Source organism: Chlamydotis macqueenii, chromosome 13 (genome assembly GCF_036417535.1).
Source record: "Chlamydotis macqueenii isolate bChlMac1 chromosome 13, bChlMac1.mat, whole genome shotgun sequence".
In the NCBI taxonomy this organism is placed as follows: domain Eukaryota; kingdom Metazoa; phylum Chordata; class Aves; order Otidiformes; family Otididae; genus Chlamydotis; species Chlamydotis macqueenii.
In genome coordinates this window covers 15,974,219-15,995,773 of record NC_141568.1, presented here as the reverse complement: position 1 = coordinate 15,995,773, position 21,555 = coordinate 15,974,219, and the positions used below count along the sequence as shown (strand labels likewise).

Sequence of the window (21,555 nt, the reverse complement as noted above, 5' to 3'; positions counted from 1 at the left end):
TGTGCACTGCCAAGGCTTCCTTGCTCAGTTTTAATGTTCCTCTGCTACTGTTTTAAGCTACTTAAAAGACAAGGGGATGCAGTTAAATACAAGGACAGGACACTTTGTGAATCACTAGTTTCTAGCAGCAGCTCTCTTGGGGAGAAAGTAGTTCTTATTCTGAGCTGCTCCAGTAGAGAGAGACAAGTAATAGATATTTCAAAGAAAAAAAAAAGTAAAATTAAAATTGTTGGGGTAGTTTCAAACAAAGGTGACATACCGCAGCTATTCACAGCATAGTTAACGAGGCAAAGTTGGGACTAAATTAATTAACAAAACAAAATTATGTATTCTACTGCATGGTCAACCTAAGAGTGTGCTTGGCTGATCTTGGAGCAGCCTCCCAGAAGACTGGGCTCTCTGAAGCTTGCTGCTTTTTCATAATAAATAATACACTAGAGGGCATGCCAGCCTCTACTTGAGCGAGCCTGTATCTGATCCCACAGGGAGCCACCCTTCTGCCTCTGGAAACTGAGATGAAGTAATTTAAGGAGCCAAATTTGCAGTTAGCATTCAAAGATTTAAAAATCAACATGTGTCTGCTCTCTCACCCTTCCTGTTTGGTCCCAAAAGCCAAAGGCAGCCCCACACAGTGCTGGCGCTGTGGGGAAACACTCAGCTGACCGAAATTTCAAATGACAGAAGCTACTTGAGGGAGAGGTCTGCATTTAGACTACGCCTCTCTATAGAAGCTCTTTCTGGATATAAATCTATATTTAAAATTAGGTGTAGCTGCTTGTAAAGTATTCTGATCATTATGGAAAGGAATATGAATATGAAACATACACATACCCACAAAATGAGTAAGCAGGACAGTATAGAAAAATAAAATCAAGAATATCAAGCAGAGTTTATGGAGTGTGAGCAAGAGAGAACAGAAACTTCATACCAGGCAAGACGGCCTCGTGCAGACGTCCATCAGCTCAGCTGTACGAGGATGCATGTTTCCCACCAGCTGGCTGCACCTCCAAAGCCTGGCATTTGATGCAGGGTACCAGCAGCTTTCAGTTACTGAAGTGCTGGGTTACACAAATGCTTCACAACAAATTTTTCGGGATTTGGTGGTTATCAGTTTGCCAAGTAGCTGAAAACAGGAACAACTCATTATGGAGCAAGATAAAACAGTTTAGCTGTAGACCAGACCGAAGGAATGGTTTTGGCATTCATAAACACACAAAGAAGTTCTGACATCGTGTATGCAGTGATTTAGTATTAATTAAGACGAGCAGCAATCCACAGGAGTTGGAGAAACGGGCTAAAAGCAGATAACCTTGTCAAAGGGTCAGTTCCAATTATTTTGTTGGTTTTTTTTTAATTCCAAACTAGAACTTGAATTAGGACACTGAAAATCAGTTACATGGATCTCTCTTCAGCAGGAGCTGATCCAGCTCCATACTTCTGCAGTGCGTTTCCCAGGCAGCGAAGGAGCCGTTCAAGGAGGGCTGCAGCCCAGACTGAAGTTTCAGGCAGGCACCAGTGCCTCAGCAGGGCAGGACCGTGGTCTAGAGCCGATCCCCAGCACACATACCAAGGTGTAGTGCCAGCTAAGCTGCCTTGCCCTTGAAATTTTAGCAACTCGCAGCTCTATTAGTGTGGTTTCAGAGGTTTTTCTGTACTTGACCAGTGGCTTAACCTGCTGTGATCAGTTGCTTTCCCGTACCTGAGAATGGGATCACTGGGCCTTAGTCCTGGGCTGAACCGTACCAGTAGGGACTGCTGGCCACCAATCTCGTGGTGCAGGCTCAGCTTACGCTGGCGTGCTGCTGCGTGCCAGCCAAGGGCTGCTTTATTTCAGCAGGCAACTGTAAACCTGGTATCGCTTCAGCTTATGAGACGTGGATTTCACATTTAGCAAAGATAAAAGTTGTTTTTACGGGAAAATAAATGACAAGTTTGTTGTCAGAAACTTAATCATGGGAAATCAGCCTTATCAGAGGTCTGGACTGTGACCAAGGGACTGACCTCACTGCCAAGAGCAAAACAGAGCTGGGACTGGAAGCGCCTGGTGCGTAACCCTGAAAGTCAGGCTGATGGGAAAGCTGCTTTCTGATCAGAGCCGCTCTCTTATCGTTGAATGGACTACATAAATGTTAGTAAGCAAGCATTAGGATTTTGCACATAAAGAACAAGAGGTTGAAACAGTGGGAACAGGTACAGCAGGTGGCAGAAAGCCCAGCACTTGTGCCAGGAGACTGTTCCATAATCAAGTCTTAAAGCTCACTTGCTTAGAACAGCATGGGTGGCTCACCAGCCTTTTGCCAAGGAGCTGGATTTGACTAATGACCAGGTTCTTAAAAGGATTCAAATGAGCTCCTGCTGCAGATTTGCAGTGACAGAGATCGGTGCTTTTGGCAGCACGGTTCTCCGTACTGAAGGGGCCAAAGCAGTGGCAAGGGGCCATTCTGGGGATTAAAACACGCTGCAAGAATTACATTGCCCATTCAACTAGTTGCATGTTCACTGCTTGCTCTGTAACGAATGGTGGGCTGCTGGCTTTAATCCAGTTACAGGCTGCCAACACTCCTGACAGCTACCCAAGAACTCCGCTTCGCAGAGGTGGATGGGTGCACCACCCACACTGCAAACACCCATCCGTACAGCAGTAGATGCAATGAATGGTGCAGAAGCTAGGAGAGCTGGGGCCCGTCTGCCATCCTGTGCAGGACATGTTTAGCTTCTGGAAGAAATCTGCTTTGGTAAAGGTTCTAAAATACAGCCTTACTGTAATATTTTAATCTAATTCTAAAAGATCCCAGAATTAATAAACAGGTTTGAGCCAGGACCCAAGACATTTTTCAATACCGTCTTCTTTTGATCCCATTAAGTACTGCCAGCTCTTCGTAAGTATGCACCATCTTGGGTGTGCAGTTTGTTTCTGTTGTGCCTGAAATGTGCCCTTGCCCACCTCAGTATCTGCAGTTTTTTCCAGCAGCAGCACGGAACCAGTAGCTGGAAGCAAAATTTCCTGCAATCCAGGTGTGGGGAGAGTGTCAGAGGTGAAACAGACCACTTCCTACCTGCGTGGATCATGGAACTGGACAGCTTTCAAAGATCTTCTGGCTTAAAAGCCAACAAGGAGATGTTATCCCTTTGGTGCTTCTAGTGCACTGAATTGCAGTTTACCTAGAAAGCAGCACATCCCTGCAATGAAAGCCAGGATTCTCCAACACGTTTTAAGTGCTTAGTGTGCACATAGACTATGCGGCAGAACTAGAAAAGTGGTTTGGTTTGGGTTTTGGTTTTTTTTTTTTTCCAACAAACAAACGTAACCATGTGCATCTCCCCAGCTTAATCAGACAAAAAGCAGTCAAACCAGTCTATGTTTTAATGGAAAAGGCTGATCCCTTAACTACAAAATATATTAAAATACATAAATAAGTTACTGTAAGAAAAATAACTGTTCCAAGGTTATACCTCTGTCTTGCATAAATACCACATCCGCACTTAAACTCTGATGCTTTCTTCATAAAGCTTTGGTCTGCACGATAACATTTCTCACCTGATGGCTTAACTAAAATGCTACCTTTGCAATTACTTCACCCTACCGTGGAGTAGGGGACTGAATTAACCGCTTGTCATTACTGGTCCTGCACTGCCTCTGTGCAACTGCTACTCCTCCAGAGATTTTAGGAAGAGGCTGTTCCCACACGCATTATCCTAAACAGCATGTTAAAGTTGTTGCTTCTTATTGCATCCCGACAAGCACTGATCACTTGTGCTTTAGGTTTGCCAACTGTAAAGAGAAAAAAAAGGAAAGAAAAAGACACGTCAGTTACCGAGTAAGAAACTGGCAAAAATATTTATTAGGTCTAGTTTCAAAATGTAGGGGTTTGTTTCAAGTATTTTTAAACACACAGTGAAGTGACAGCTTTTTTCTAATACATTTTTAAAAATCCTTTCTTTAAAGAAGAATTTTCTGTAGCATTATAACAGTAGAACTTAAAGGGCTCGTTGAAAGGGGAATGCTATAAACACACCAAAAAATACCTCCTTCCCCTACAGAGCTAACCTACAGAACTAACAAATAGATAAACAGCCTTGCTTAAGTTGGGAGCTTTTTTTTTAAGCAGAATTATATATGAAGAACTGAAACACCACTTTAAAAGTGTTTTTTTTAAATTGTGTTCAACAAAACTAATGATTTCTATACCACTGCTTTGAACTGTTCTAAAACTGTGATCCCAGATGACAGTGGGCACACTCAGTTGACTGTCACAGACAATTGGCTATGACTGAAAAATGAAAGATTACTACTTCTAATTCAGCTTCAGGCCAAAAATCCTGAAGTCACTTAACTAACCCAGGTGGCCTCTGAAACACATCTTATCTGCTTTGGTGGGGTCCAAGACTCCCCGTTCCCTCCAAACACACATACTCACCACGTAACCGCCCAGCCCTCTGGATTGCCTGATTCACAGCTTTCAGATTATTCAACAGCTCCGTGTGATTGTTGCAACGAATTTTGTACTGATTTATTAAATCTCTGTTAAGATCATACAGCTCAATGTACCGTGTCTTCATGTTTTTCCTGGGGGAACAATCAATCCAGTTATTTGCATCTCTGGAGACAAGAAAGTCACTCCTGGTTTGTCAATATAAAGGTGTAGCCATACACTGTTGTGATGGCTACCACGGTTACCCGCATGTCTGCCAGCTACAACACAGCAGACTCGTCTAGACATGCTGGTTATACCCATTATTTTACTGAAAAAAATGGTCTATTTTTGCAGTTATTTTATCCAGCAACCCAAAGAGGAGATGCCACTTTCCACAGTGAAAGTAACGCTGCTCCACTTCGGCTCAGACCTCTTTGCTGCTGCTCTTGACAGTTAAGACAGGACATTAGCAGGAGAACACAGCAGGTCAAAGTGAAAGGCCTGACACCTAAAATTTCCTTCTTAGTGTTCTCAAAACTTCACACACCACAGACAGCTTTTATTGCCTTCTTCCCTTACTGTATCTTCTCTAATTACATCACCATCTCGAGGTTGATTCACACTACTGGCTCTATGCTATATCCTTGCCCTTTTGCCTTCCCCAGGCTGGTTTTCCACCTAAAGAACAAGACAAGGCTCAAGGACAGCTCATGGTGGGACCAGCAAAAGTACCAATTCTACATCAAGAATTGTAACTAAGCAACCCCTACATCACACAAATGGGTTTTTGTGCTCTTTTCTGCCTGAAAAGCAAAGACTGGCCATTCTAAACCCAAAACACACAACCTCAGCAGCAATTGCTCACATGTCTCCCAGGAGTCGTGCGTCTTCCGCCTGAACCAGCATGCTGCGGATGAGGTTGGAGTGCTCAGCCATGTCAGCAGTGAGCCTCTGATTCACCATGTGGTGTTCATCCACCTGTCCAAGGCAAACAGTCATGAGAAAGGGCCCCCAGTGCTCTGGACATCCAAGTAATTGTTCAAGCTAAACCTTGGCCCAGTGTAAGAGGGAACAACATCCCAACTAAACCTGCCAGCATCCCTGGGACCATTCTGCTTCCACAGAGTGGTACCCTGTCCCCCAGAACGGGATGATCAGGCTGAGAGACAGACCTTACGTCCTGACACAAAACCACAGCTCAGTCTCCCAGGCAACATATTTACATTATGCTGAACAATCAACTGCCAGGGAGACCAAGGTCTTGTTCTACAGAACAAAGAGCAAGTTGAGGGTGTCCCATTGTTCTTTCCACAGAATATACAGCAAGCATCGCTGGCTGATTTCCACAAAGATAAAGCAGTTTAGAGATCCTCTCAAATGCCCCCAGTGACTGCATAAGCTGCCTTTTTAGAAACGCCCCGTGCCTTCTCACCTTGACCAACACTTTCCGCAGCTCCTCAAAGTACGCAGGGAAATCTGCTTCCACCTGCAAATCTTCAATGGCCAGAAAGGAAGCCATTGACTGGATAATGTCACCAGCTAGATCAATATCATCTGTGTTGATGGAAATCTGTCAGAAAAGAAAGCAAGAACTTCAGCACTCTTCCATGCCAAAACACCTCCCAGAATTGCCCAGCAGGACTGCCTCTCAGTTACCCAGGCTCAAAGCAGTTCATTCTCTCAAGAGGCAAAATTGTTGCAGGAGCAAGCTCTAGGGCTTTCGGTAGATAAGGAGACACTGATTTCAAAGGGGCTTTTATTCAGGCCTGGAATTAAGTGGCATCTGTGCATACAGGACCAGTGCAAAAGTTACAGGCAGCCTTTGTGCCTCAAATTACGGCTCCCTGAAACCACTCTGTGTGGGAGCAAATGCCTTCCTACAGATCTGCAGGCTAAGCAGCTTTCTTCATTAACTGGCCCTGGAATTTTACCCACTAACAGTAAAACAGACACAAGAGCTTCCAAAAAACGTCCCTAAAACATGAGTACTTTCTCTGCCTGTTCAGTCCTCCTTCATTTTTACTGCCTCATGTTGACACCACCCTTAAGTTTCACCAGAACATAATTAAATGGGTGTTCCCCTCATCCATTAAGGTTCTCACCTCTCCGCCAGGCTTGATTTTGATGTAGAGCTGACCAGCATTACGAAGGGAAGTGAAGCAAACCTGAAAGGGAGCGCTCTGAAACTCTGCATCTTCTGGTAGCAAGAAGCTCTGATTCAGCCACATAACAACCTTATAAAATAAAATGAAGAGCATCAGCCATCACCTGTGTGGAAAGCTTGGCGAACCAGGCAATGTACCTGCACGTGATGTGCACCAGAGCACTCTGTTCAGGGTACCCTGGAAATTTCATTTACTAAATTTTATCCCCTGAACCCATGTTAGGAACTTGTGAGAATGGGGGCAGTTGACTCACTGCTCCAAAGCTGAATATTCATAAGCAAACCCAATCCAACAGCCAGAAACCACAGCCCAAGGTCAAAACATAAGCCCAGGCCTGGAGACCAGAGAAAGCTGGGAAGTTAGGCTTGGTTCTATTGCAAGAATTTCAAAAGGAAACTTCTGTTTCATCTTGATTTTTGCCTCGGCCATTTAACACAGTAAAGGCCATGCAAACACGGCAGTGCCCTATAGTTATGGGGAAATAGCCAGCTGTAATCACTGCCATCCCACTACTCAGATCTTTTAGAAGCAAAATGATAGCACCACTGCTCATCTGTTAGGAATCCGAGCTGTTGTCTGGATGCTGTACTGCCTTTTTCCTGTTCCCTGCTCATTTACAAAATTCATCACTACAGCACTCCTGCGGCTGGCACTCCATCAGTTCTCACACAGCAAACAACAGAATATCTGAAATGCCTCATGATTTCAGGCCATTAGTTTCTGCAGCTGCAGGAACTCCTGAAGCAGGGACTACCTCAATCGAGGCATCATTTAAAAAACAGAAAAACACACTGAGTCAAGCTGTAACACAGACTCCAAAGGCCAGCAGTGCAGTTCACTGCATGATTTTCCTTTGCTGCTGGATACCTCTAGGTAACGGCAAACCCTCCACCCGCAGTATCTGTACGCAGGACTGGGGAATAGGAAGCAGAGCAGAAACTCACCCTTTGGGGTCTCTCATTTGTTGTACAGTTAACAAAGCTCAGCGGCTCTGTGGCCGAGTCCGGGCTGCTCAGGGCGTACATTGAAAAGCGGGGAAGCTGTCTTGTCAACTCAAATACATGGAACTGTGTGCTGGAGCAATCCAAAGGAAAAAGAGAGACAGTTACTAACATACCAGGGATTCACCTATTGCAACAGTTCTTGCTTCTTTTTTAGCTGGCTACTGACATCAGCAGCTTCCAGCTACGTGATCAGCTGCTTATTGTTTCCCAGAAAAAACGCTGGAACTTGGAAATTCCAGGCTTATCACATCATGAGGTTGGACAATTCCTCCCCATTGCTTACATTTTCCATAATCCTTCCAATTAAATAGATTCTCTAGGCTACCATATATACGATTTTACTATGTGATTGGATATTTTCTTTACAGGTTCAGTGAAGTCTTATTAAAAAGAATAATAAACATAAATAGAGAAAACAAAAAGGAATTCCGTTCCATGCGTTCTTTCTGCAATGGCTGGCTAGCTCTCAAAATAGGCCTCCTGTTCAGAGAAGGGATGCTGCTTCCTGGGATGCTGCCAGTTCTGGCAGATGTGAGCAGGGAGAAAGTTGGTGTCAAGTGTACATGAAGAGACATTTTATTTCTACGGGACGCTGGAAAAGTGTTGTCTTGAAATCAAGCATATGCTACTTTCTACTTGCCCTGAATGGGTTCAGGGTTACCAGGAAAGACACCACTGTGCCTGCAGGCTTGCTCAAGTACTTCGTCCAGAGCGGCCGCCATTCAAGGGTTCTGGAGAGGCAGCCACCCTGGATACAGCCTTTGCCGCTCTCGATTCCCTCCAGAGACTCACAATAAGGCATCCTCTGGACAAGAAATGCTCACTGTTCCCCTGAAGGCAGAGCTGGAGCACAACAGGTCCTAGTGACTCCAGAGGATTTAGACTTTGTCTGGAGAAGAGCTCAGCACCACAGGTGCAACTGTGCTTTTAAGAAAGCATTCCAGCTCTCCTTCCAGTAACACAGAGAAATGGGTCAGCAGGGAATTAACGGTGCACTTCCCATGAGACAAGCCTGAAGTCACATCATTGCTGTTTCCTGGTCACAGAGTTAGCTCTGGAGACCAGAGATCACAGCACAAAACTGACCTGTTCCTGTAACCCACAAAGGCTTTGATGTGCAAATCCACAGGGACATCTTTGGGTGGAGTAAGGGGAACACGAACGCAGCCCGAGAGGTTCTGGAGACTGGGGTGTACCACATGGCTCTCTCCTTCAAATATGCCCTCAGCAAAGATCAGCACAGCACGGATGATTGTGTCTTAGCAACAGGAAGAGAAAGCAGTTCCTAAATTAACAGCTGTCCTCTGGCAACAAACCACCACTGTTTTCAGAATTAAGCACAGTCAACTCTTTCCACCCCTTATTTGATTGTTAAAATAGTCCAGATGATGAGCACTACCACATCTGGACCTGACTGTGTCCTCAGCACGCCTGGTGCTAGGTGAATTTGCTATCTCAGCGTACTTCCAGTTCTGTATATAAAACCAGCTGAGGTCCAGCCGCATTCAGGCGGCACCCTCACCAACATGGCTGTAGGTTAATGTTTCGAGTCAACACAAGGAGTGTTGCAGAGATCACCAAGACTCGTTTCATCCCAGTTAAATGTTAATTGCCTTGGAAAATTACACATAACAAGAAATAAATTCCATCAAACTCCTCTCCCAAGACTCATCAAAGGAACATAGCTTGATTCAAAACTCTGTGAAAGGAAAGCAACCACAGAGGGGAAATTACAGACAATAAAGGGGAGACAGGCAAATCATTAGCTAAATATAACTGAACGTTTGCATGAATTTACATGAAACCAATGTCAATGGTTGCAGGTTACCACTCACCATTTGTGGTGGAAATACACAGCTCCACATGGGCAGACCGGCTGTCAGAGCCCAGATTAACCGAGAGGGCTGTCTGGAGTTGCGTATTTGCTGGAATCATGCCCCTCTGCCCATCAGCCTCCTTCAATTGAGCATTCAGCTCAGCCTGTTGCGGAACACATACCCTTCAGTATCAGAATTTCAAGATTTTCATTCAAGCAACCTAGAAAACATAAGTCAGTTCTCTTTTCTTACAGAAGGTTGTATTACAGCAATTCCCAGACACTTCACAAAGCTATGAATACCGGCTGCAGTAGGCATGGAGCTGTGGACACTTGTGCTACAATTTGTTCAAGTGCATTACTGTCGATGGAGCTCAGCTCTGTACCCAAACCTTTATTCAGAAATGCACTTAACATATATTCAATTTTAAGCACGAGCTTATATAATCCCATGCTTTTGCTACGGTGGTCGTCTATTGCTCTTTCCTCAGACTATTTTTTGAAGCTCTTAATTTCTGCACCTTCATTATCAAGCCACAAGTGTGCTTCCTACACCCTGGCAGTGCTGCCAGCCCTCACCCCATTTCCTGATCCTCTCACACAATCCCCCCTGACGCCTGAGCTGGTTTATGCATTGAAAATTACCATTTGCAGTCACAAGCCAAAGCTTAGCGCTGAAGAGAATCCAGCTCCAAACAGAACTGGCAAGCCAAAGGAGCAGGGAAAATGTTACTTATTAAAATACAAAAAGCAAGTTCTGAACTTGCACAAGGAGCAAGCCAGATGCAGAAGCAGGAATCCCCATAGATAATCCTGCTGCATCCTCACGGGTTACAGCTCTGACTTGTCTGGACTACCTCACAACCACTTCCCAGATTACTCTGGATTTATAGCAATAGGAGGGTGTGTTTTGGCCCTACACATTGTTTAAGTAGTACCTTTGCATTTTCCTCATAATTTCTTAATTCCAGCAGCAGATTTTGTTTCTTTTGACTAAGTTCTCGGATCAGATCCTGCTCAGCACTTGCATCCATTAAGTTTCCTTTCATCTCCTCACCTCCTGGCAGATAGCCTCGGACTGTACAGAAACAAAACACAGCCAATTTCAGCAAAGCCTTTCACAGCCTCCCCAAAACTTTAGTTTCTGCAACAAGACGCCCTTGTACCACCTCAGCAGCAGACACTGGTTCTGGTACTCAGCTGGTACCATTCAGCTGAAAACCTCAGTGTTGACTTACACCCACAGACTGCGTTTCCTGGTGATCAGGACAAGAGAAGTGCCCATTTAAAGAAGAAAAAAGGTGAATTTCCAACCTGTCTTTAAGCTGCCTTCACCTGACCAGACAAGTGCAGCACCCAGTCCTTTTGCGAAAGGATTCCCACTGCAATCATTCTTCCAGGTGCTCAGGCAAGTCTGCAGTTATGCAATATTAATAAAATGCGTACCTGGATTTCTAGAATTGGTCAGAGGAGCTGTTACTGTCTGGAAGTGACTGCAAGTCACTGTCCATGAGCCAGTAAACAGGATTTGCCCACACTGGTTCTTCCCCAAATCAAGGGATACTTCATTTCAAGGGGTAAGATCTGTTGCCCAGTGGAGCAGAGAGTTATGGAAGTATCTCCACGGCCTGTGGAGACAGAGGAGCTGAACAGATGATGAGACAAAGATGCTTGCTATAAAGTTCCATTTTGCTCTACAGCTGTGTGCCAAGGTCTGTTTATGATGGACCCATCAGAAGAGCATGATCACATTCAGTGACATTAACCTACAAAGCCCTGCTAGGACAAGGTACCTTCAGAACTGTGTACAATGTTCCCCTTCTGTAGGCTTGGGAAAAAGGTTTATATGCTGAAGCCCAAGTGCAGCAAATTCCCGCGGCCTGTGATTAAGACAGACAGCAAAATACTGTGCTATTTAACGAGGACAGATGTTTGTTCCAAATGGGTTGTGCCAGACCTGCTTGTCTCAGGCCACTGACGCCAAGCAGTCGGATAATCACACCAATGTCTTTCCTGGAGCCATCCCTGTAAATTCATGCTGAGCTTATTTAAATCATCTGTGATCACATTTGTTTCCACTCACAGTAACCAGGTCTGACTTCTTGAATGCCTGGTGTGATAAATCTACCAGTTCTCCAGTCTCAGGATAGGATTTTCCAGGAAACAAAGCGCTGTTGAAATCTAAAATTTCTAATATCAAAACCATTCATCTTCAGAAAAAAAACAACACACACATCCCATTAGCTCTCTAAACACCTTTACCCACATTATCACATATAGGACAGAAGATGTCCTATACATTCATCTATAATAAAGTTGCCTGAAGAACCACAGTCTGTACTGAACGTAGTTATCTTTGCATTATTAGGAGGGAACTTCTTCTGCTGGGCAAATGCATTTTGATGGTTTCTTGGATCACAATGAAACACATACTGCTTATCACAGAGAAGGCAATATTCAAAATCCTGTTTGCAGGTAGCGTAACTCAAAATTCCGTTAACCTCGCATAAAGTGAAGGGAATTTGGCACAGAAAAATGCCTATGGAACTAAATCAACGTTTAGCTAATCTGAGATGATGTGATATGCCTGACATTATTGTGTATTAAATTAATATCCAGAACAATGCCCTTACCTTCACCGTCAACTGAACAGCAGATTAACTGGGTGCTCCCATCCATTCTGTAATCTCCCTCCACCACTCCTGCAATTGAGGAAGCAAAGTTGTCCTTAAAGATGACCTCCCCAGTTCGGTCACTGCGTGCATCAACCTAGAAAAACAAAGAGTTCCAAGGCATGGCATGAACAGAAGAGCTAACTTCAAAATACATGTCATGTCGTACTCAGAGCTGTTAACCAAAAGCCAGTTCTGCTCATGGAACTGCAGGGGAACTTGCAGCTCTGCTAGTCAGAACACCACACATGAAAAAAATACCATCAAGAAATAACCTCTAGGCAGACTCAGCTAGAAGAAACTGCTCTTCAGAGATGCTTCCCTAAGTTACAAATAGAAAGGAAAGAAGGGGACTGCAAGTCTGCACTGGGAAGGTTATGCACACATGAATGCAGCAGTGATGGGAGTAACCCAGAAACCTTAACGCAGCATTTACAATCTCTCCTCTTAGCTGCAGCCCTTGTGTGCTGAATTCTTTTCATATACAAATACCACAACCTTTAATGATCTTTCATTGGAGAGGAATGGAGAGGGGGACTCAGTTCCATGCAGTGTGCGTTTTCCAAAGTGTGGGACCCAGCATTACTCTTTCTAGGAGCTAGGGACTGCTTCTGACTGGCAAGCAGGGTAGAGAACTGCCAGTGGAAAAGAACTGAAAAAGGAGTAAAGCAAGAAGAGGTTCTCTCTTTAACAACGTTAGGCTCCTAATCCAATATGAGTTACAACATACCTGGGGTCTAGACTGCCAGCTTGATAGGAAGTTAATTAAACTCCCCCAGGCTAATGAGAGTAATGAGAGGTGTGAAGAAAGAAGCATAGCTTTACAAAAAAAAAAAAAAAAGCCTGGCAAGCTGTGTCCAGGAGAGATTTGGCAGCTAGAACAGTCGTTTCTGGCGAAGGGGAACACCAAGCAACAGGCTTAAGAGACTAAGACTGAGCTGATAGCACGCCTTTACATAAAATTAAATAATGCTTGATTAATCCTGCCATAGTCAAGACTGATGCTGCCCTACTGTTACATAACTGCTTTGTCTTCCCTGTAGTTTGAGAACATTCAGGAAACATTGCAGAGGATCATTAGCATGTGCTCAAGACACAGCTGAAACGAGACACCCAAGAGCTCCAGGATGTGGCATATGATCCCCGCTACCATAGAAACAGCTTAACCACACCTTAGCAATTGACTGAGCTAAGCAGAGGAAGCAGCTTTTCTCTGATCTTGCATTTGTCACCAGCCAAACTAGGTTTACTGCAATAGTTCATCAGCACTCTGTTTTCAACAGGCTTTTAAAATGTTTTGGCTGTTCTCCTTCAGACAATTTAACAGCCTTGTTCAAACACAGCTTCCAGATTCACAGCTCCTCATTTCCCCTCTGTATAAACTCACCTTGCCATTGGACCAGCCAGTGATCAGCTCGCACACACCATCAGAGTTCAGGTCAAACGCGTGTATGCTCATCGCCTGGTTCTTAGACTGAGGACAGAAAGCAAAGAAATTAAGCTTGGGTATGTTTTCAAAATTCCACACGTGTGACACATGCAAGACACTGGACTATGAGGCTACAGAGATTACAGAAAGGAATAGAAAAAGGTCTCTTAACAGGAAGTTTGAGCTAAGGTTATACACACACCTGAAGTCTTAGCCCTTTGCATTACAAATCTAGTCTACTGCTCTCAAAGGAACTGATCTTTCCTTTAAATACATTTGCAGCCAAGCAGATGATTAGAACTCAAAAAACAAGGTGTAAAAAGCCAAATTATCTTAAAAAAAAAAAAAATCAGAGCTCCAATACTGTCATAAAATGAGACCACCAAGAAAAGCCATTAAAAGCCTCTTCGTGTCATCTCCTAAGGGATTTCTCTTATTACTATTAAATAGACTGTTCTAATCTGTGTTATATTAAGAATATCAAAATGAGCACCAGGAAAGGATCTTCCCAATATGATTTGCTGCAGCAGCAAATTGCTCTTGATGTAAAAAATTAGCTTTGAACATACACAATGCAAGATTAATTCAGTCTCTGAAAAACAGCATGTTGATTTAAAACCAGCAAACTCAAGTTTCTCTGTTGCACCTCTGCTGCTTAAGCGACCCTGCAAAACTGAAGCATCCCCAGCTGTACCGTTGCATCAGTGTTGTTTAAGCCATCACCAACAGTCCCAAAAGCACCGAAGGAACTGACAAAGTATTAATTTTGCATATATCTACAAAAGGTAGATTTTTTAAGAACAAAATTACATTAAGTGTTATGCTCAGCAGAAAATTTCAAATTCATCTAAGGAGTCAGGATAACATCAGAACGACCTGAGTTTAGGTACCAAAGCCCCCAGCAGCCTTCAGGCTTTCAGTGATGGTATTCTAACATCGGACTAACCTTAATCCTCCAGTAGCGAGCTGTCTTGTCGTAAACTCCGACTGTTCCATTAGAAAGAGCGTAGCCAAACCGACTGCCGTACATAGGGCTAAGTGCAGTAACCGTCTTGTTGGGGGAAAGGAGAGAGATAGAGGACACAGGACTGAAAAATTCTGCATCTTCAAGTAACAGGGAACAGACTACACAATATCTCTATCATGAGCTGTACACTACCTAAATGATAAATAAGTTTATTGTAGGAAGCATTAAATACTGAAGCAACTATTTTTTAAAATTAGTTGGAAATCACCAAAGGCCTTGTAGGATTTCCTCACGCAAGCTGCATTGCCAGTATTAAGATACACTTCAGCAAAGATTGCAGAATTTCCCTCAAATTGTGTAATTTGTGACCAAATATTTCCTACCATAAGCAGCAGCACAACTGATAACAGGATTCCTGTGGCCATCGGTGCTAACACATTATCACTGAAAGCCACTCCAAACACACAACATCCCTTAAAGCTTCAGGACCTAAGGATGCCAATGAGTTCAACATTACATGGGTCGGGAAAGCCCTACAGATCTTATTGGTCAAAAAATTTTTGCCCAAGGTAATTGCGATAAAAATGAACAGCTCTCACAGTTGGACTTCTTCTGGAACACAATTAGAACACCAGGCTAGGTGTTACCTGAATAAGTAACAGCACCAGGGAAAGACCCTAGAGTCATAACTCAGCCTGCTTTTCACTCCTTTTAAGACCCTTTACGCTACAATTCTTCATTGAGCTAAGGCTCTCAGGGCTTGGAAATGTAGTTTTTCCACCCACTAAGACTAGATATTTTAATTGTGTGTCTGGTCTTCTATAGAAGGTAGTAGAGAAGACTTCCTTAAATCAAATCTTTCACCAACTCAGTTTTCACAAACTCAGCTGACTGTGCTCCTTGATGTTTTACCATAAAATACGGTTTCCAAACCCTTTACCCTTCCGTCTCACAGATCTTCTCCAAAGCCTTCCTCCCAAGTACTAAAACCCTCTAAATCGCAAGCACCGAGTAAGGACAGAAAACCTCAGCAACAGTCAGAAACTCATAAAGGCAGCAATACTCTCTTTAAAACCTGATTGTCCATTTATAAATTCAAGAATCACAACAGTCTACAGTTTCAGTTTCACCACAGTAAGTGATTAAACACAGAAAACACGATCTGTTCAAGTCTTCTGAAACAAGCACAATGTGCAAAACCACTGTTCCCTGAATTTACCTTACTAAAAGGAAAGGTTTAGGTGCAGCCCTGTCCTTTTAAATTAGAACAGTGGGATTGTAACTGGCCTCTAAAGACTCTGCAGGTGTGAATTTAAAACAATTCTACTGCGGATCTGGAAATAAATCATACAAGACAGTGATGGACCTTTAGCTTCCCTTTAACTAGGAATCACAACATGACTCCAGACTGGCTACTGCACAGACAGCAGAATGTATTATAGGCCCTGTTCTAATTCCAGCTACAGCAACAGCTTCCTTCCATAGAACACTGCCTGGATTTGTCTGTTATAGCTCTTCCTAAGTGGTTTAATAGCTAACTAAGCCTTTTAGTCCCAAACGTGGGCAGCAGGGAGACCTCACATATTCAAGGACAAAGGTCTGTAGTGTGTCCTTACTCTACCCTGGGCCCAGAAGGGCCATGAGAAGGCTCAGAAAACTCCTAAATACAATGATAAGGGTATTTTTCTCCCGTCCAAGAAACAAAATTTAGCAGTAGGGATCTCTCAGTTCCTAAGCTAAAAAGCAACTCCCACACCTTTTAGCTATCCTCTGAAAAGCTATCTACCCCACATTAGGCACTGCAAAGGTGCAGCTCTGTTCATACAGCTAGGTGTAACTTCAACTGCAATATAAACATCTCATTCTGCCTGGGCAACCCCCTTCTACCCTGCCACGCACAGTCTGGATACACAGAGGGGCAAGTTACTTCACCGTGATTGTGTCAACGCATTTGAGGAAAACTGCGGAAAATACTCTTTTGCTCAGAAGGCACGAAGCTTCAGTCACAATCCAGTAACCTTAATCATCTTTGGACAGGGCCCTGACTTTCAGCCAAGCAATAGTTACTTTTCTCAACCTGGTGAAAGGTTTATAAATAAACAGAGCAAAAAACCCCATGCATAATGAAAGACATTATTAAACTCTAACTTTTGCAGTTCTAGCAGAAAAGATCCTTTGCCAAATAGTTAAGTAACTAGCTACAAAATTAATTTGAACTAGAGTAACCAGAGAAGCTTTACAGTACACAATACTTTCAGCTCCATCAGCAATTATAATAAATATTAGCTAGAAGTAATTTACCTCTGTCTCCGACATTTCTGCCACGATCTCATCTTCTTTAAACACTCGTATGTCAAAATCTTCAGAGCCAACAAGAAGCTAGGAAAAAAATAAAGTCTACCTTAAAAATAGTTATTCAAGCTAAGGAAATAAAAAGAACATACTCCAAGACATAGGGGGCAAATAAATATTGCAAGTTCAGCAATGAAGAGGTTTTAACAGCTGTATAAAAAGTTGCCAGCAGAACAAAAGGTACCCTCTGTCACGGAAAGATTTCAGAATCTTAGTTCTACCTTTTTCTGTCAGGCTAAACTCTACAAAAGCTTAGTGAAGTATCTGGAGTAGGAATAAGAAAAGCATGGGTAAAATGCGCTTTAACTTGACGTAAATGATCACATAAATAGGACATCAGCACTGAATTGGTTCTTCCGCATTCTCATTCTTTCTCCTTTCCTACATCTTAGTTCCTAGTTCCTGTTTCCTAGTTGAGCAGGTAGAAGGTAATAACTGAAAAGGACGGCCTGTGTCAATCTAAAATCCCAAGGAAGACAGCAACTACAACAAATTAGTTTCATTAGCTACTAAACAACAGATGTATACTCGTGCAGCTTTAAAATAAGTCAATTTTAAATGCAGACATGTTTTTACTGGGAGAGGGAAGAACGGAAATGAAGCTAGCACACCCATTTATCAGATAAGACACAAAGTTATAAACAACAATTTAAAAGATGTTTCTGTGCATCCAGATGCAGTTTCAGAAAAGCCACAAGTAAAAAAAAAAAAAAAAAATATCCAGATAATTAAGATTAAAAAGAACCCTAAAAAAAAATAGTATGCTGGGCTAACTGGCAGGGTAGGTTAGTCGGATAATGCATCCAACTCTGCTCAGCTCAAAGCAGCATCAGATTACACCAACTGCTGAGAATGAACCTTTCTCAAGCAGAAAAAAAAACCAGCAACACAATAAAAAAACCACTTTGAAGCACAAGTGCAAAACATTTACAATTAGCACCGTAGAGCAATTTCCTGGTTTCTGAATCTTTATACACTGTCTCCACTCTCTATAACCACCTCTCAGCACATTAAAAAAATACACCCTAGGAGAAGCTGTGCAGAAATTGATTGGAAAACCAGGCCTTTTAACTTCCTGAAGATCCCAACCAAGCACAGGATTTCTAACAGTTCAGTATTTATAAAAAACACATAAAAGGTGTAGTAAAGTCCAAGTAAACATTCCAAACAGGGATTTTTGGGGAACTAAACAGAGAGCTTAAGTAATTACGATTCAAACTGAAAGACAGATGATAAAAGTATTTTTAGTATGGTGATTTAACATCATATTTACTTGCATGTGACTTATACTAGGAAGCTGTTCCTTTTCTTACAGATTCATATTTATAAGCATAATACTTCACTTCATTCTCTGTTTACAACAGAGAATGCCATACAAATTAACAGCTTCATCCATCCCTTGCAGCCTGCATGATCAGAACGGCAGCTGATTCCTGTTGTTTCTCTCACATTTTGTCAGCAACATGCTTGTTAGAAGTTACCTCCATTTGAAATGAGAAGAGCAAAGAATATTTCATTTGCCCATGTCACTACGAAGAAAGAGGAGGGCTGGATGTGAAGAAAGATTTTGTGATTTTATCAATTGTAAGGAAAGCTCTTCACAGCAAAGCTTTTTAAGAGCTCATTACATGCAAGACATGTTTGCAAGTTGTTTCTCTGAAATTCAAAAAGTATTTATAACCATATTCAATAAATATCATTGAAATAGATGCCTTACAACTAACGACCAGAAGCATTTAATTGTATTTCTCCTGGTGTAGTTAAAAAAAAAAAAAAGGTGAGTTTTACATTACAGGTGCCGATCTATCCAGCCACGCAAGGCAGTAACGCTGTCAAGACCCCAGATGTGCAGAGTTTTACAAACTCCAAGTAGTCCCAGAGACCAGCGCTACTCCCTGTACGTGCATTGAGCATTTCTGCATGTCTTTGCCAGACCAGAGCTGGAAAAAGGCACAAGTTCCACACAGGAATCACTTTAACTAGTAATGTAAGCCAGTCATATTTGGTAATCCACCTGTTTACATTATAATTTCACTACGGGACCACGAAAACAGCTGAACTGACATGTAAATGGTACAAACCTCGGTTTTGCCATCACCATCAAAGTCACACAGTGCTAATGAACGAACATTGTCTCCAGTAACCTAAAACGAGAAAGACAGTCCTCAATACTGATGATATCTGTCAGAAGCTAAATTATTTTTATTATCTCAACTGCAATAGAACAATTAACATAGTCAACAAACAACATCTGAGTGCACTGAATACACAGTTAAAATACAGTTTAAGATCTGAGATAAATTAAGAAAGCTCTGAGTTGATCAACAACTAAATTAGTATTTGCCATACTTCAAAAAAAATCAAGAGGAATTAGTGCCATTGAAAGAATCCTGTAATAAGATCAAAAGGACCGTGTGTAGCCTTACCGTCCAAAAAAGGTCATTTCCTTCATAATCAAAGCCCTGCAAGGCACAGTTTCCACCAATAATAGCAAGTGGAGATGAAATATCTCCCAACTTTCCAAGAACTATTGCATTGGCTCCATCTGACACCTACAGAGAAAGACAAAAGGAAAAAGAAACGTAGCAGAGAATAAGACATCAGAGCACACAAATTAAAAAGAGATTCCAACATTATCAATATTAGTTTAGCTGAACTCTGAATGTCTATCAAATTTTTTAAATTTAGTCTTGCTAGGTGATGTGTGACATATTATGGAAATTTGCTCTTGCATGTGCATACACAGACATACATGACATTCATATTTTTCTTTTGAAATATTCCATATATACTAAAGGCAAAATGTTCTGGATTTAGTAATATAAATAATGTCAAGAACAGAAGCATAATTAATTGACAAAATAATGTAAAAAATTTGATCTTTAGAATGGAAAGAAAAAGAAAACAACAAAGATACTTAAAAAAAAAAAAGTAGGCAGTTAAATTAACTTGCCTCTCTGTAAAACAAATCTGAGTTGTTATATACATCGTAAGCCAATAAATTAGTTTGTGTTCCAACCAGAAGACAATCATAACCAAGCTGAGGGTTCAGCACTCCGGAAGCCAGGCAGGTGATCCCTTGATTAATGTTGAGAAGAGAAATGTCTGAATCTTGGTTACTTTGCACCATTCGGTTTGTGCTTGTTCTCTGCCCTCGGGCATGAGGATTATGAATAAAAACCTGGAGAAACAAAGATATAAATATTATCACAAGGCTTGTATGTGTTTGTATACAACTGTTAAAGACTACTGTGTGGATAATAACTGCTAGGAGGAAGAAGGGCATTCACTCAACAAAAGTGAGGGCAAAAAACCTGGGGTTTTCACTAACAATACTGTTTCTGGCAGTTAACTCTCTAAACTATAAAAAGGGAAATGGCAGGAAAAACCCTGCTCCGGCCAGCAGAGCTGTGTGTTTGCTTCTGAAAAGGACAACTGACCAGGCCTGAGAGCGAGGTGAGAAACCAGCCAAAGGCAGCAACAACAAATCACACCCAGCTGGTAACAGCGTTACCAAAAACCCCAGACACTTAGGGCAATTTACCCGGTACCTATCTGTAACCTCCATCTGTCGGTGGAGGTGGTTAATTTAAAAGGGGCCAGTGCTAATGACGGTTTTATTTTCTCTCTGACCAACATTCCGGCGCTGTAACTGTTGTCTGTGTCTCCAGCAAGCCAAGTTCTACGCTGCTCCCACGGGCTCCGAGATCAGGTTAATAACAACGCCGGGAAACAACACAGACGAACCACGTTTGCACCCCGCTCAGCCCTGCAGGCAGCCGGACCCCCCGCCCGCCGCGGCCCGGCCCGGCCCAGCCCGGGGAGGGGAGGGGAGGGGAGGCGGGCGGCAATGGCGGGCCGGGCCGCCCCGTTACCTTGCCCGCCTGCGTGGCGGCCGCCAGGCAGGGGTGCGTCCCGTCGTACCGGCCCAGCGCCACCATGCGGGGCAGGATCTTGTGGTTGAGCTTCAGCGTGAACACGGGCACCAACATGGCGGCGGGGGGCGGGGGGGAGCCGGGCTGGGCCGCGGCCCCCAGCACCGGACGAAAGCTCCGCCGGTACCGGGCGCTGCGCGAGCCGCTGCGTCAGCGGGGAGGGGCGGGGCCGCGGCGGGGAGGGGCGGGGCGTGCGGCGGGTTGGGGAGGGGGGCGCGGTGGGGCTGGGGTGACGGGGAGGGGGCGGTTGGGGTGCGGGGGGCAGCCGGGGTGTAGGACTGGGGGAGCTGGAGAGGGGCGTTTGCAGAGGTGAGGGAAGATGGGGAGCAACTGGGGGTACTGGGGGGGGAGCTGGGGGATCTAGGAGGCAGCAGGGGTGTGGGATGGAGGAGAAATGGGGGGGCATTTGCAGAGGTCAGGGGAGCTGGGGGCCAACTCGGGGAGCTGGGGGGCAGCTGGAGGTACTGGGGGCAGCTGGGGTGTAGGATTGAGGCGAGATGGGGGGCATTTGCAGAGGTCAGGTAGCTGGGGGGCAACTAGAGGTGCTGGGGGACAGCTGAGGGAGCTGGGGTGTGGGATTGGGGGGAGATGGGGGGGTTTGCAGAGGTCAGGGGAGCTGAGGGGCAGTTGGAGGTGCAGGGGGGCAGTGGGGGGAGCTAGGGGGGCAGTTGAGGGAGCTGGAGGGCAGCAGGGAAAGCTGGGGGGCAGGAGCTCAGAGGCTATCACCCCCCAGGCAGCAGCAGGAGCCCCCGACACCCACACCACCATCCCGGTCCAAGCTCCCCCAAGGGGTCAGCACC

At 43.8% G+C, this 21,555-nt stretch overlaps 1 protein-coding gene across 1 annotated transcript; it reads right to left on the bottom strand.

Annotated features, from left to right (window-relative positions):
- Positions 1-3,346: 3,346 nt before the first annotated feature.
- BBS2 (Bardet-Biedl syndrome 2) lies at positions 3,347-20,887 on the bottom strand. Its single transcript, XM_086758468.1, has 17 exons — positions 20,696-20,887; positions 19,774-20,001; positions 19,247-19,372; positions 18,902-18,964; positions 16,770-16,847; positions 14,448-14,552; positions 13,460-13,546; positions 12,034-12,169; positions 10,339-10,478; positions 9,420-9,564; positions 8,671-8,842; positions 7,525-7,654; positions 6,518-6,649; positions 5,848-5,985; positions 5,281-5,393; positions 4,419-4,567; positions 3,347-3,772 (listed from the first exon to the last, which is right to left on the bottom strand). The coding sequence occupies exons 1-17, from the start codon at positions 20,810-20,812 to the stop codon at positions 3,666-3,668; spliced, it is 2,166 nt and encodes a 721-aa protein (XP_086614594.1). The 5' UTR covers positions 20,813-20,887; the 3' UTR covers positions 3,347-3,665.
- Between the last annotated feature and the right edge of the window lie 668 nt (positions 20,888-21,555).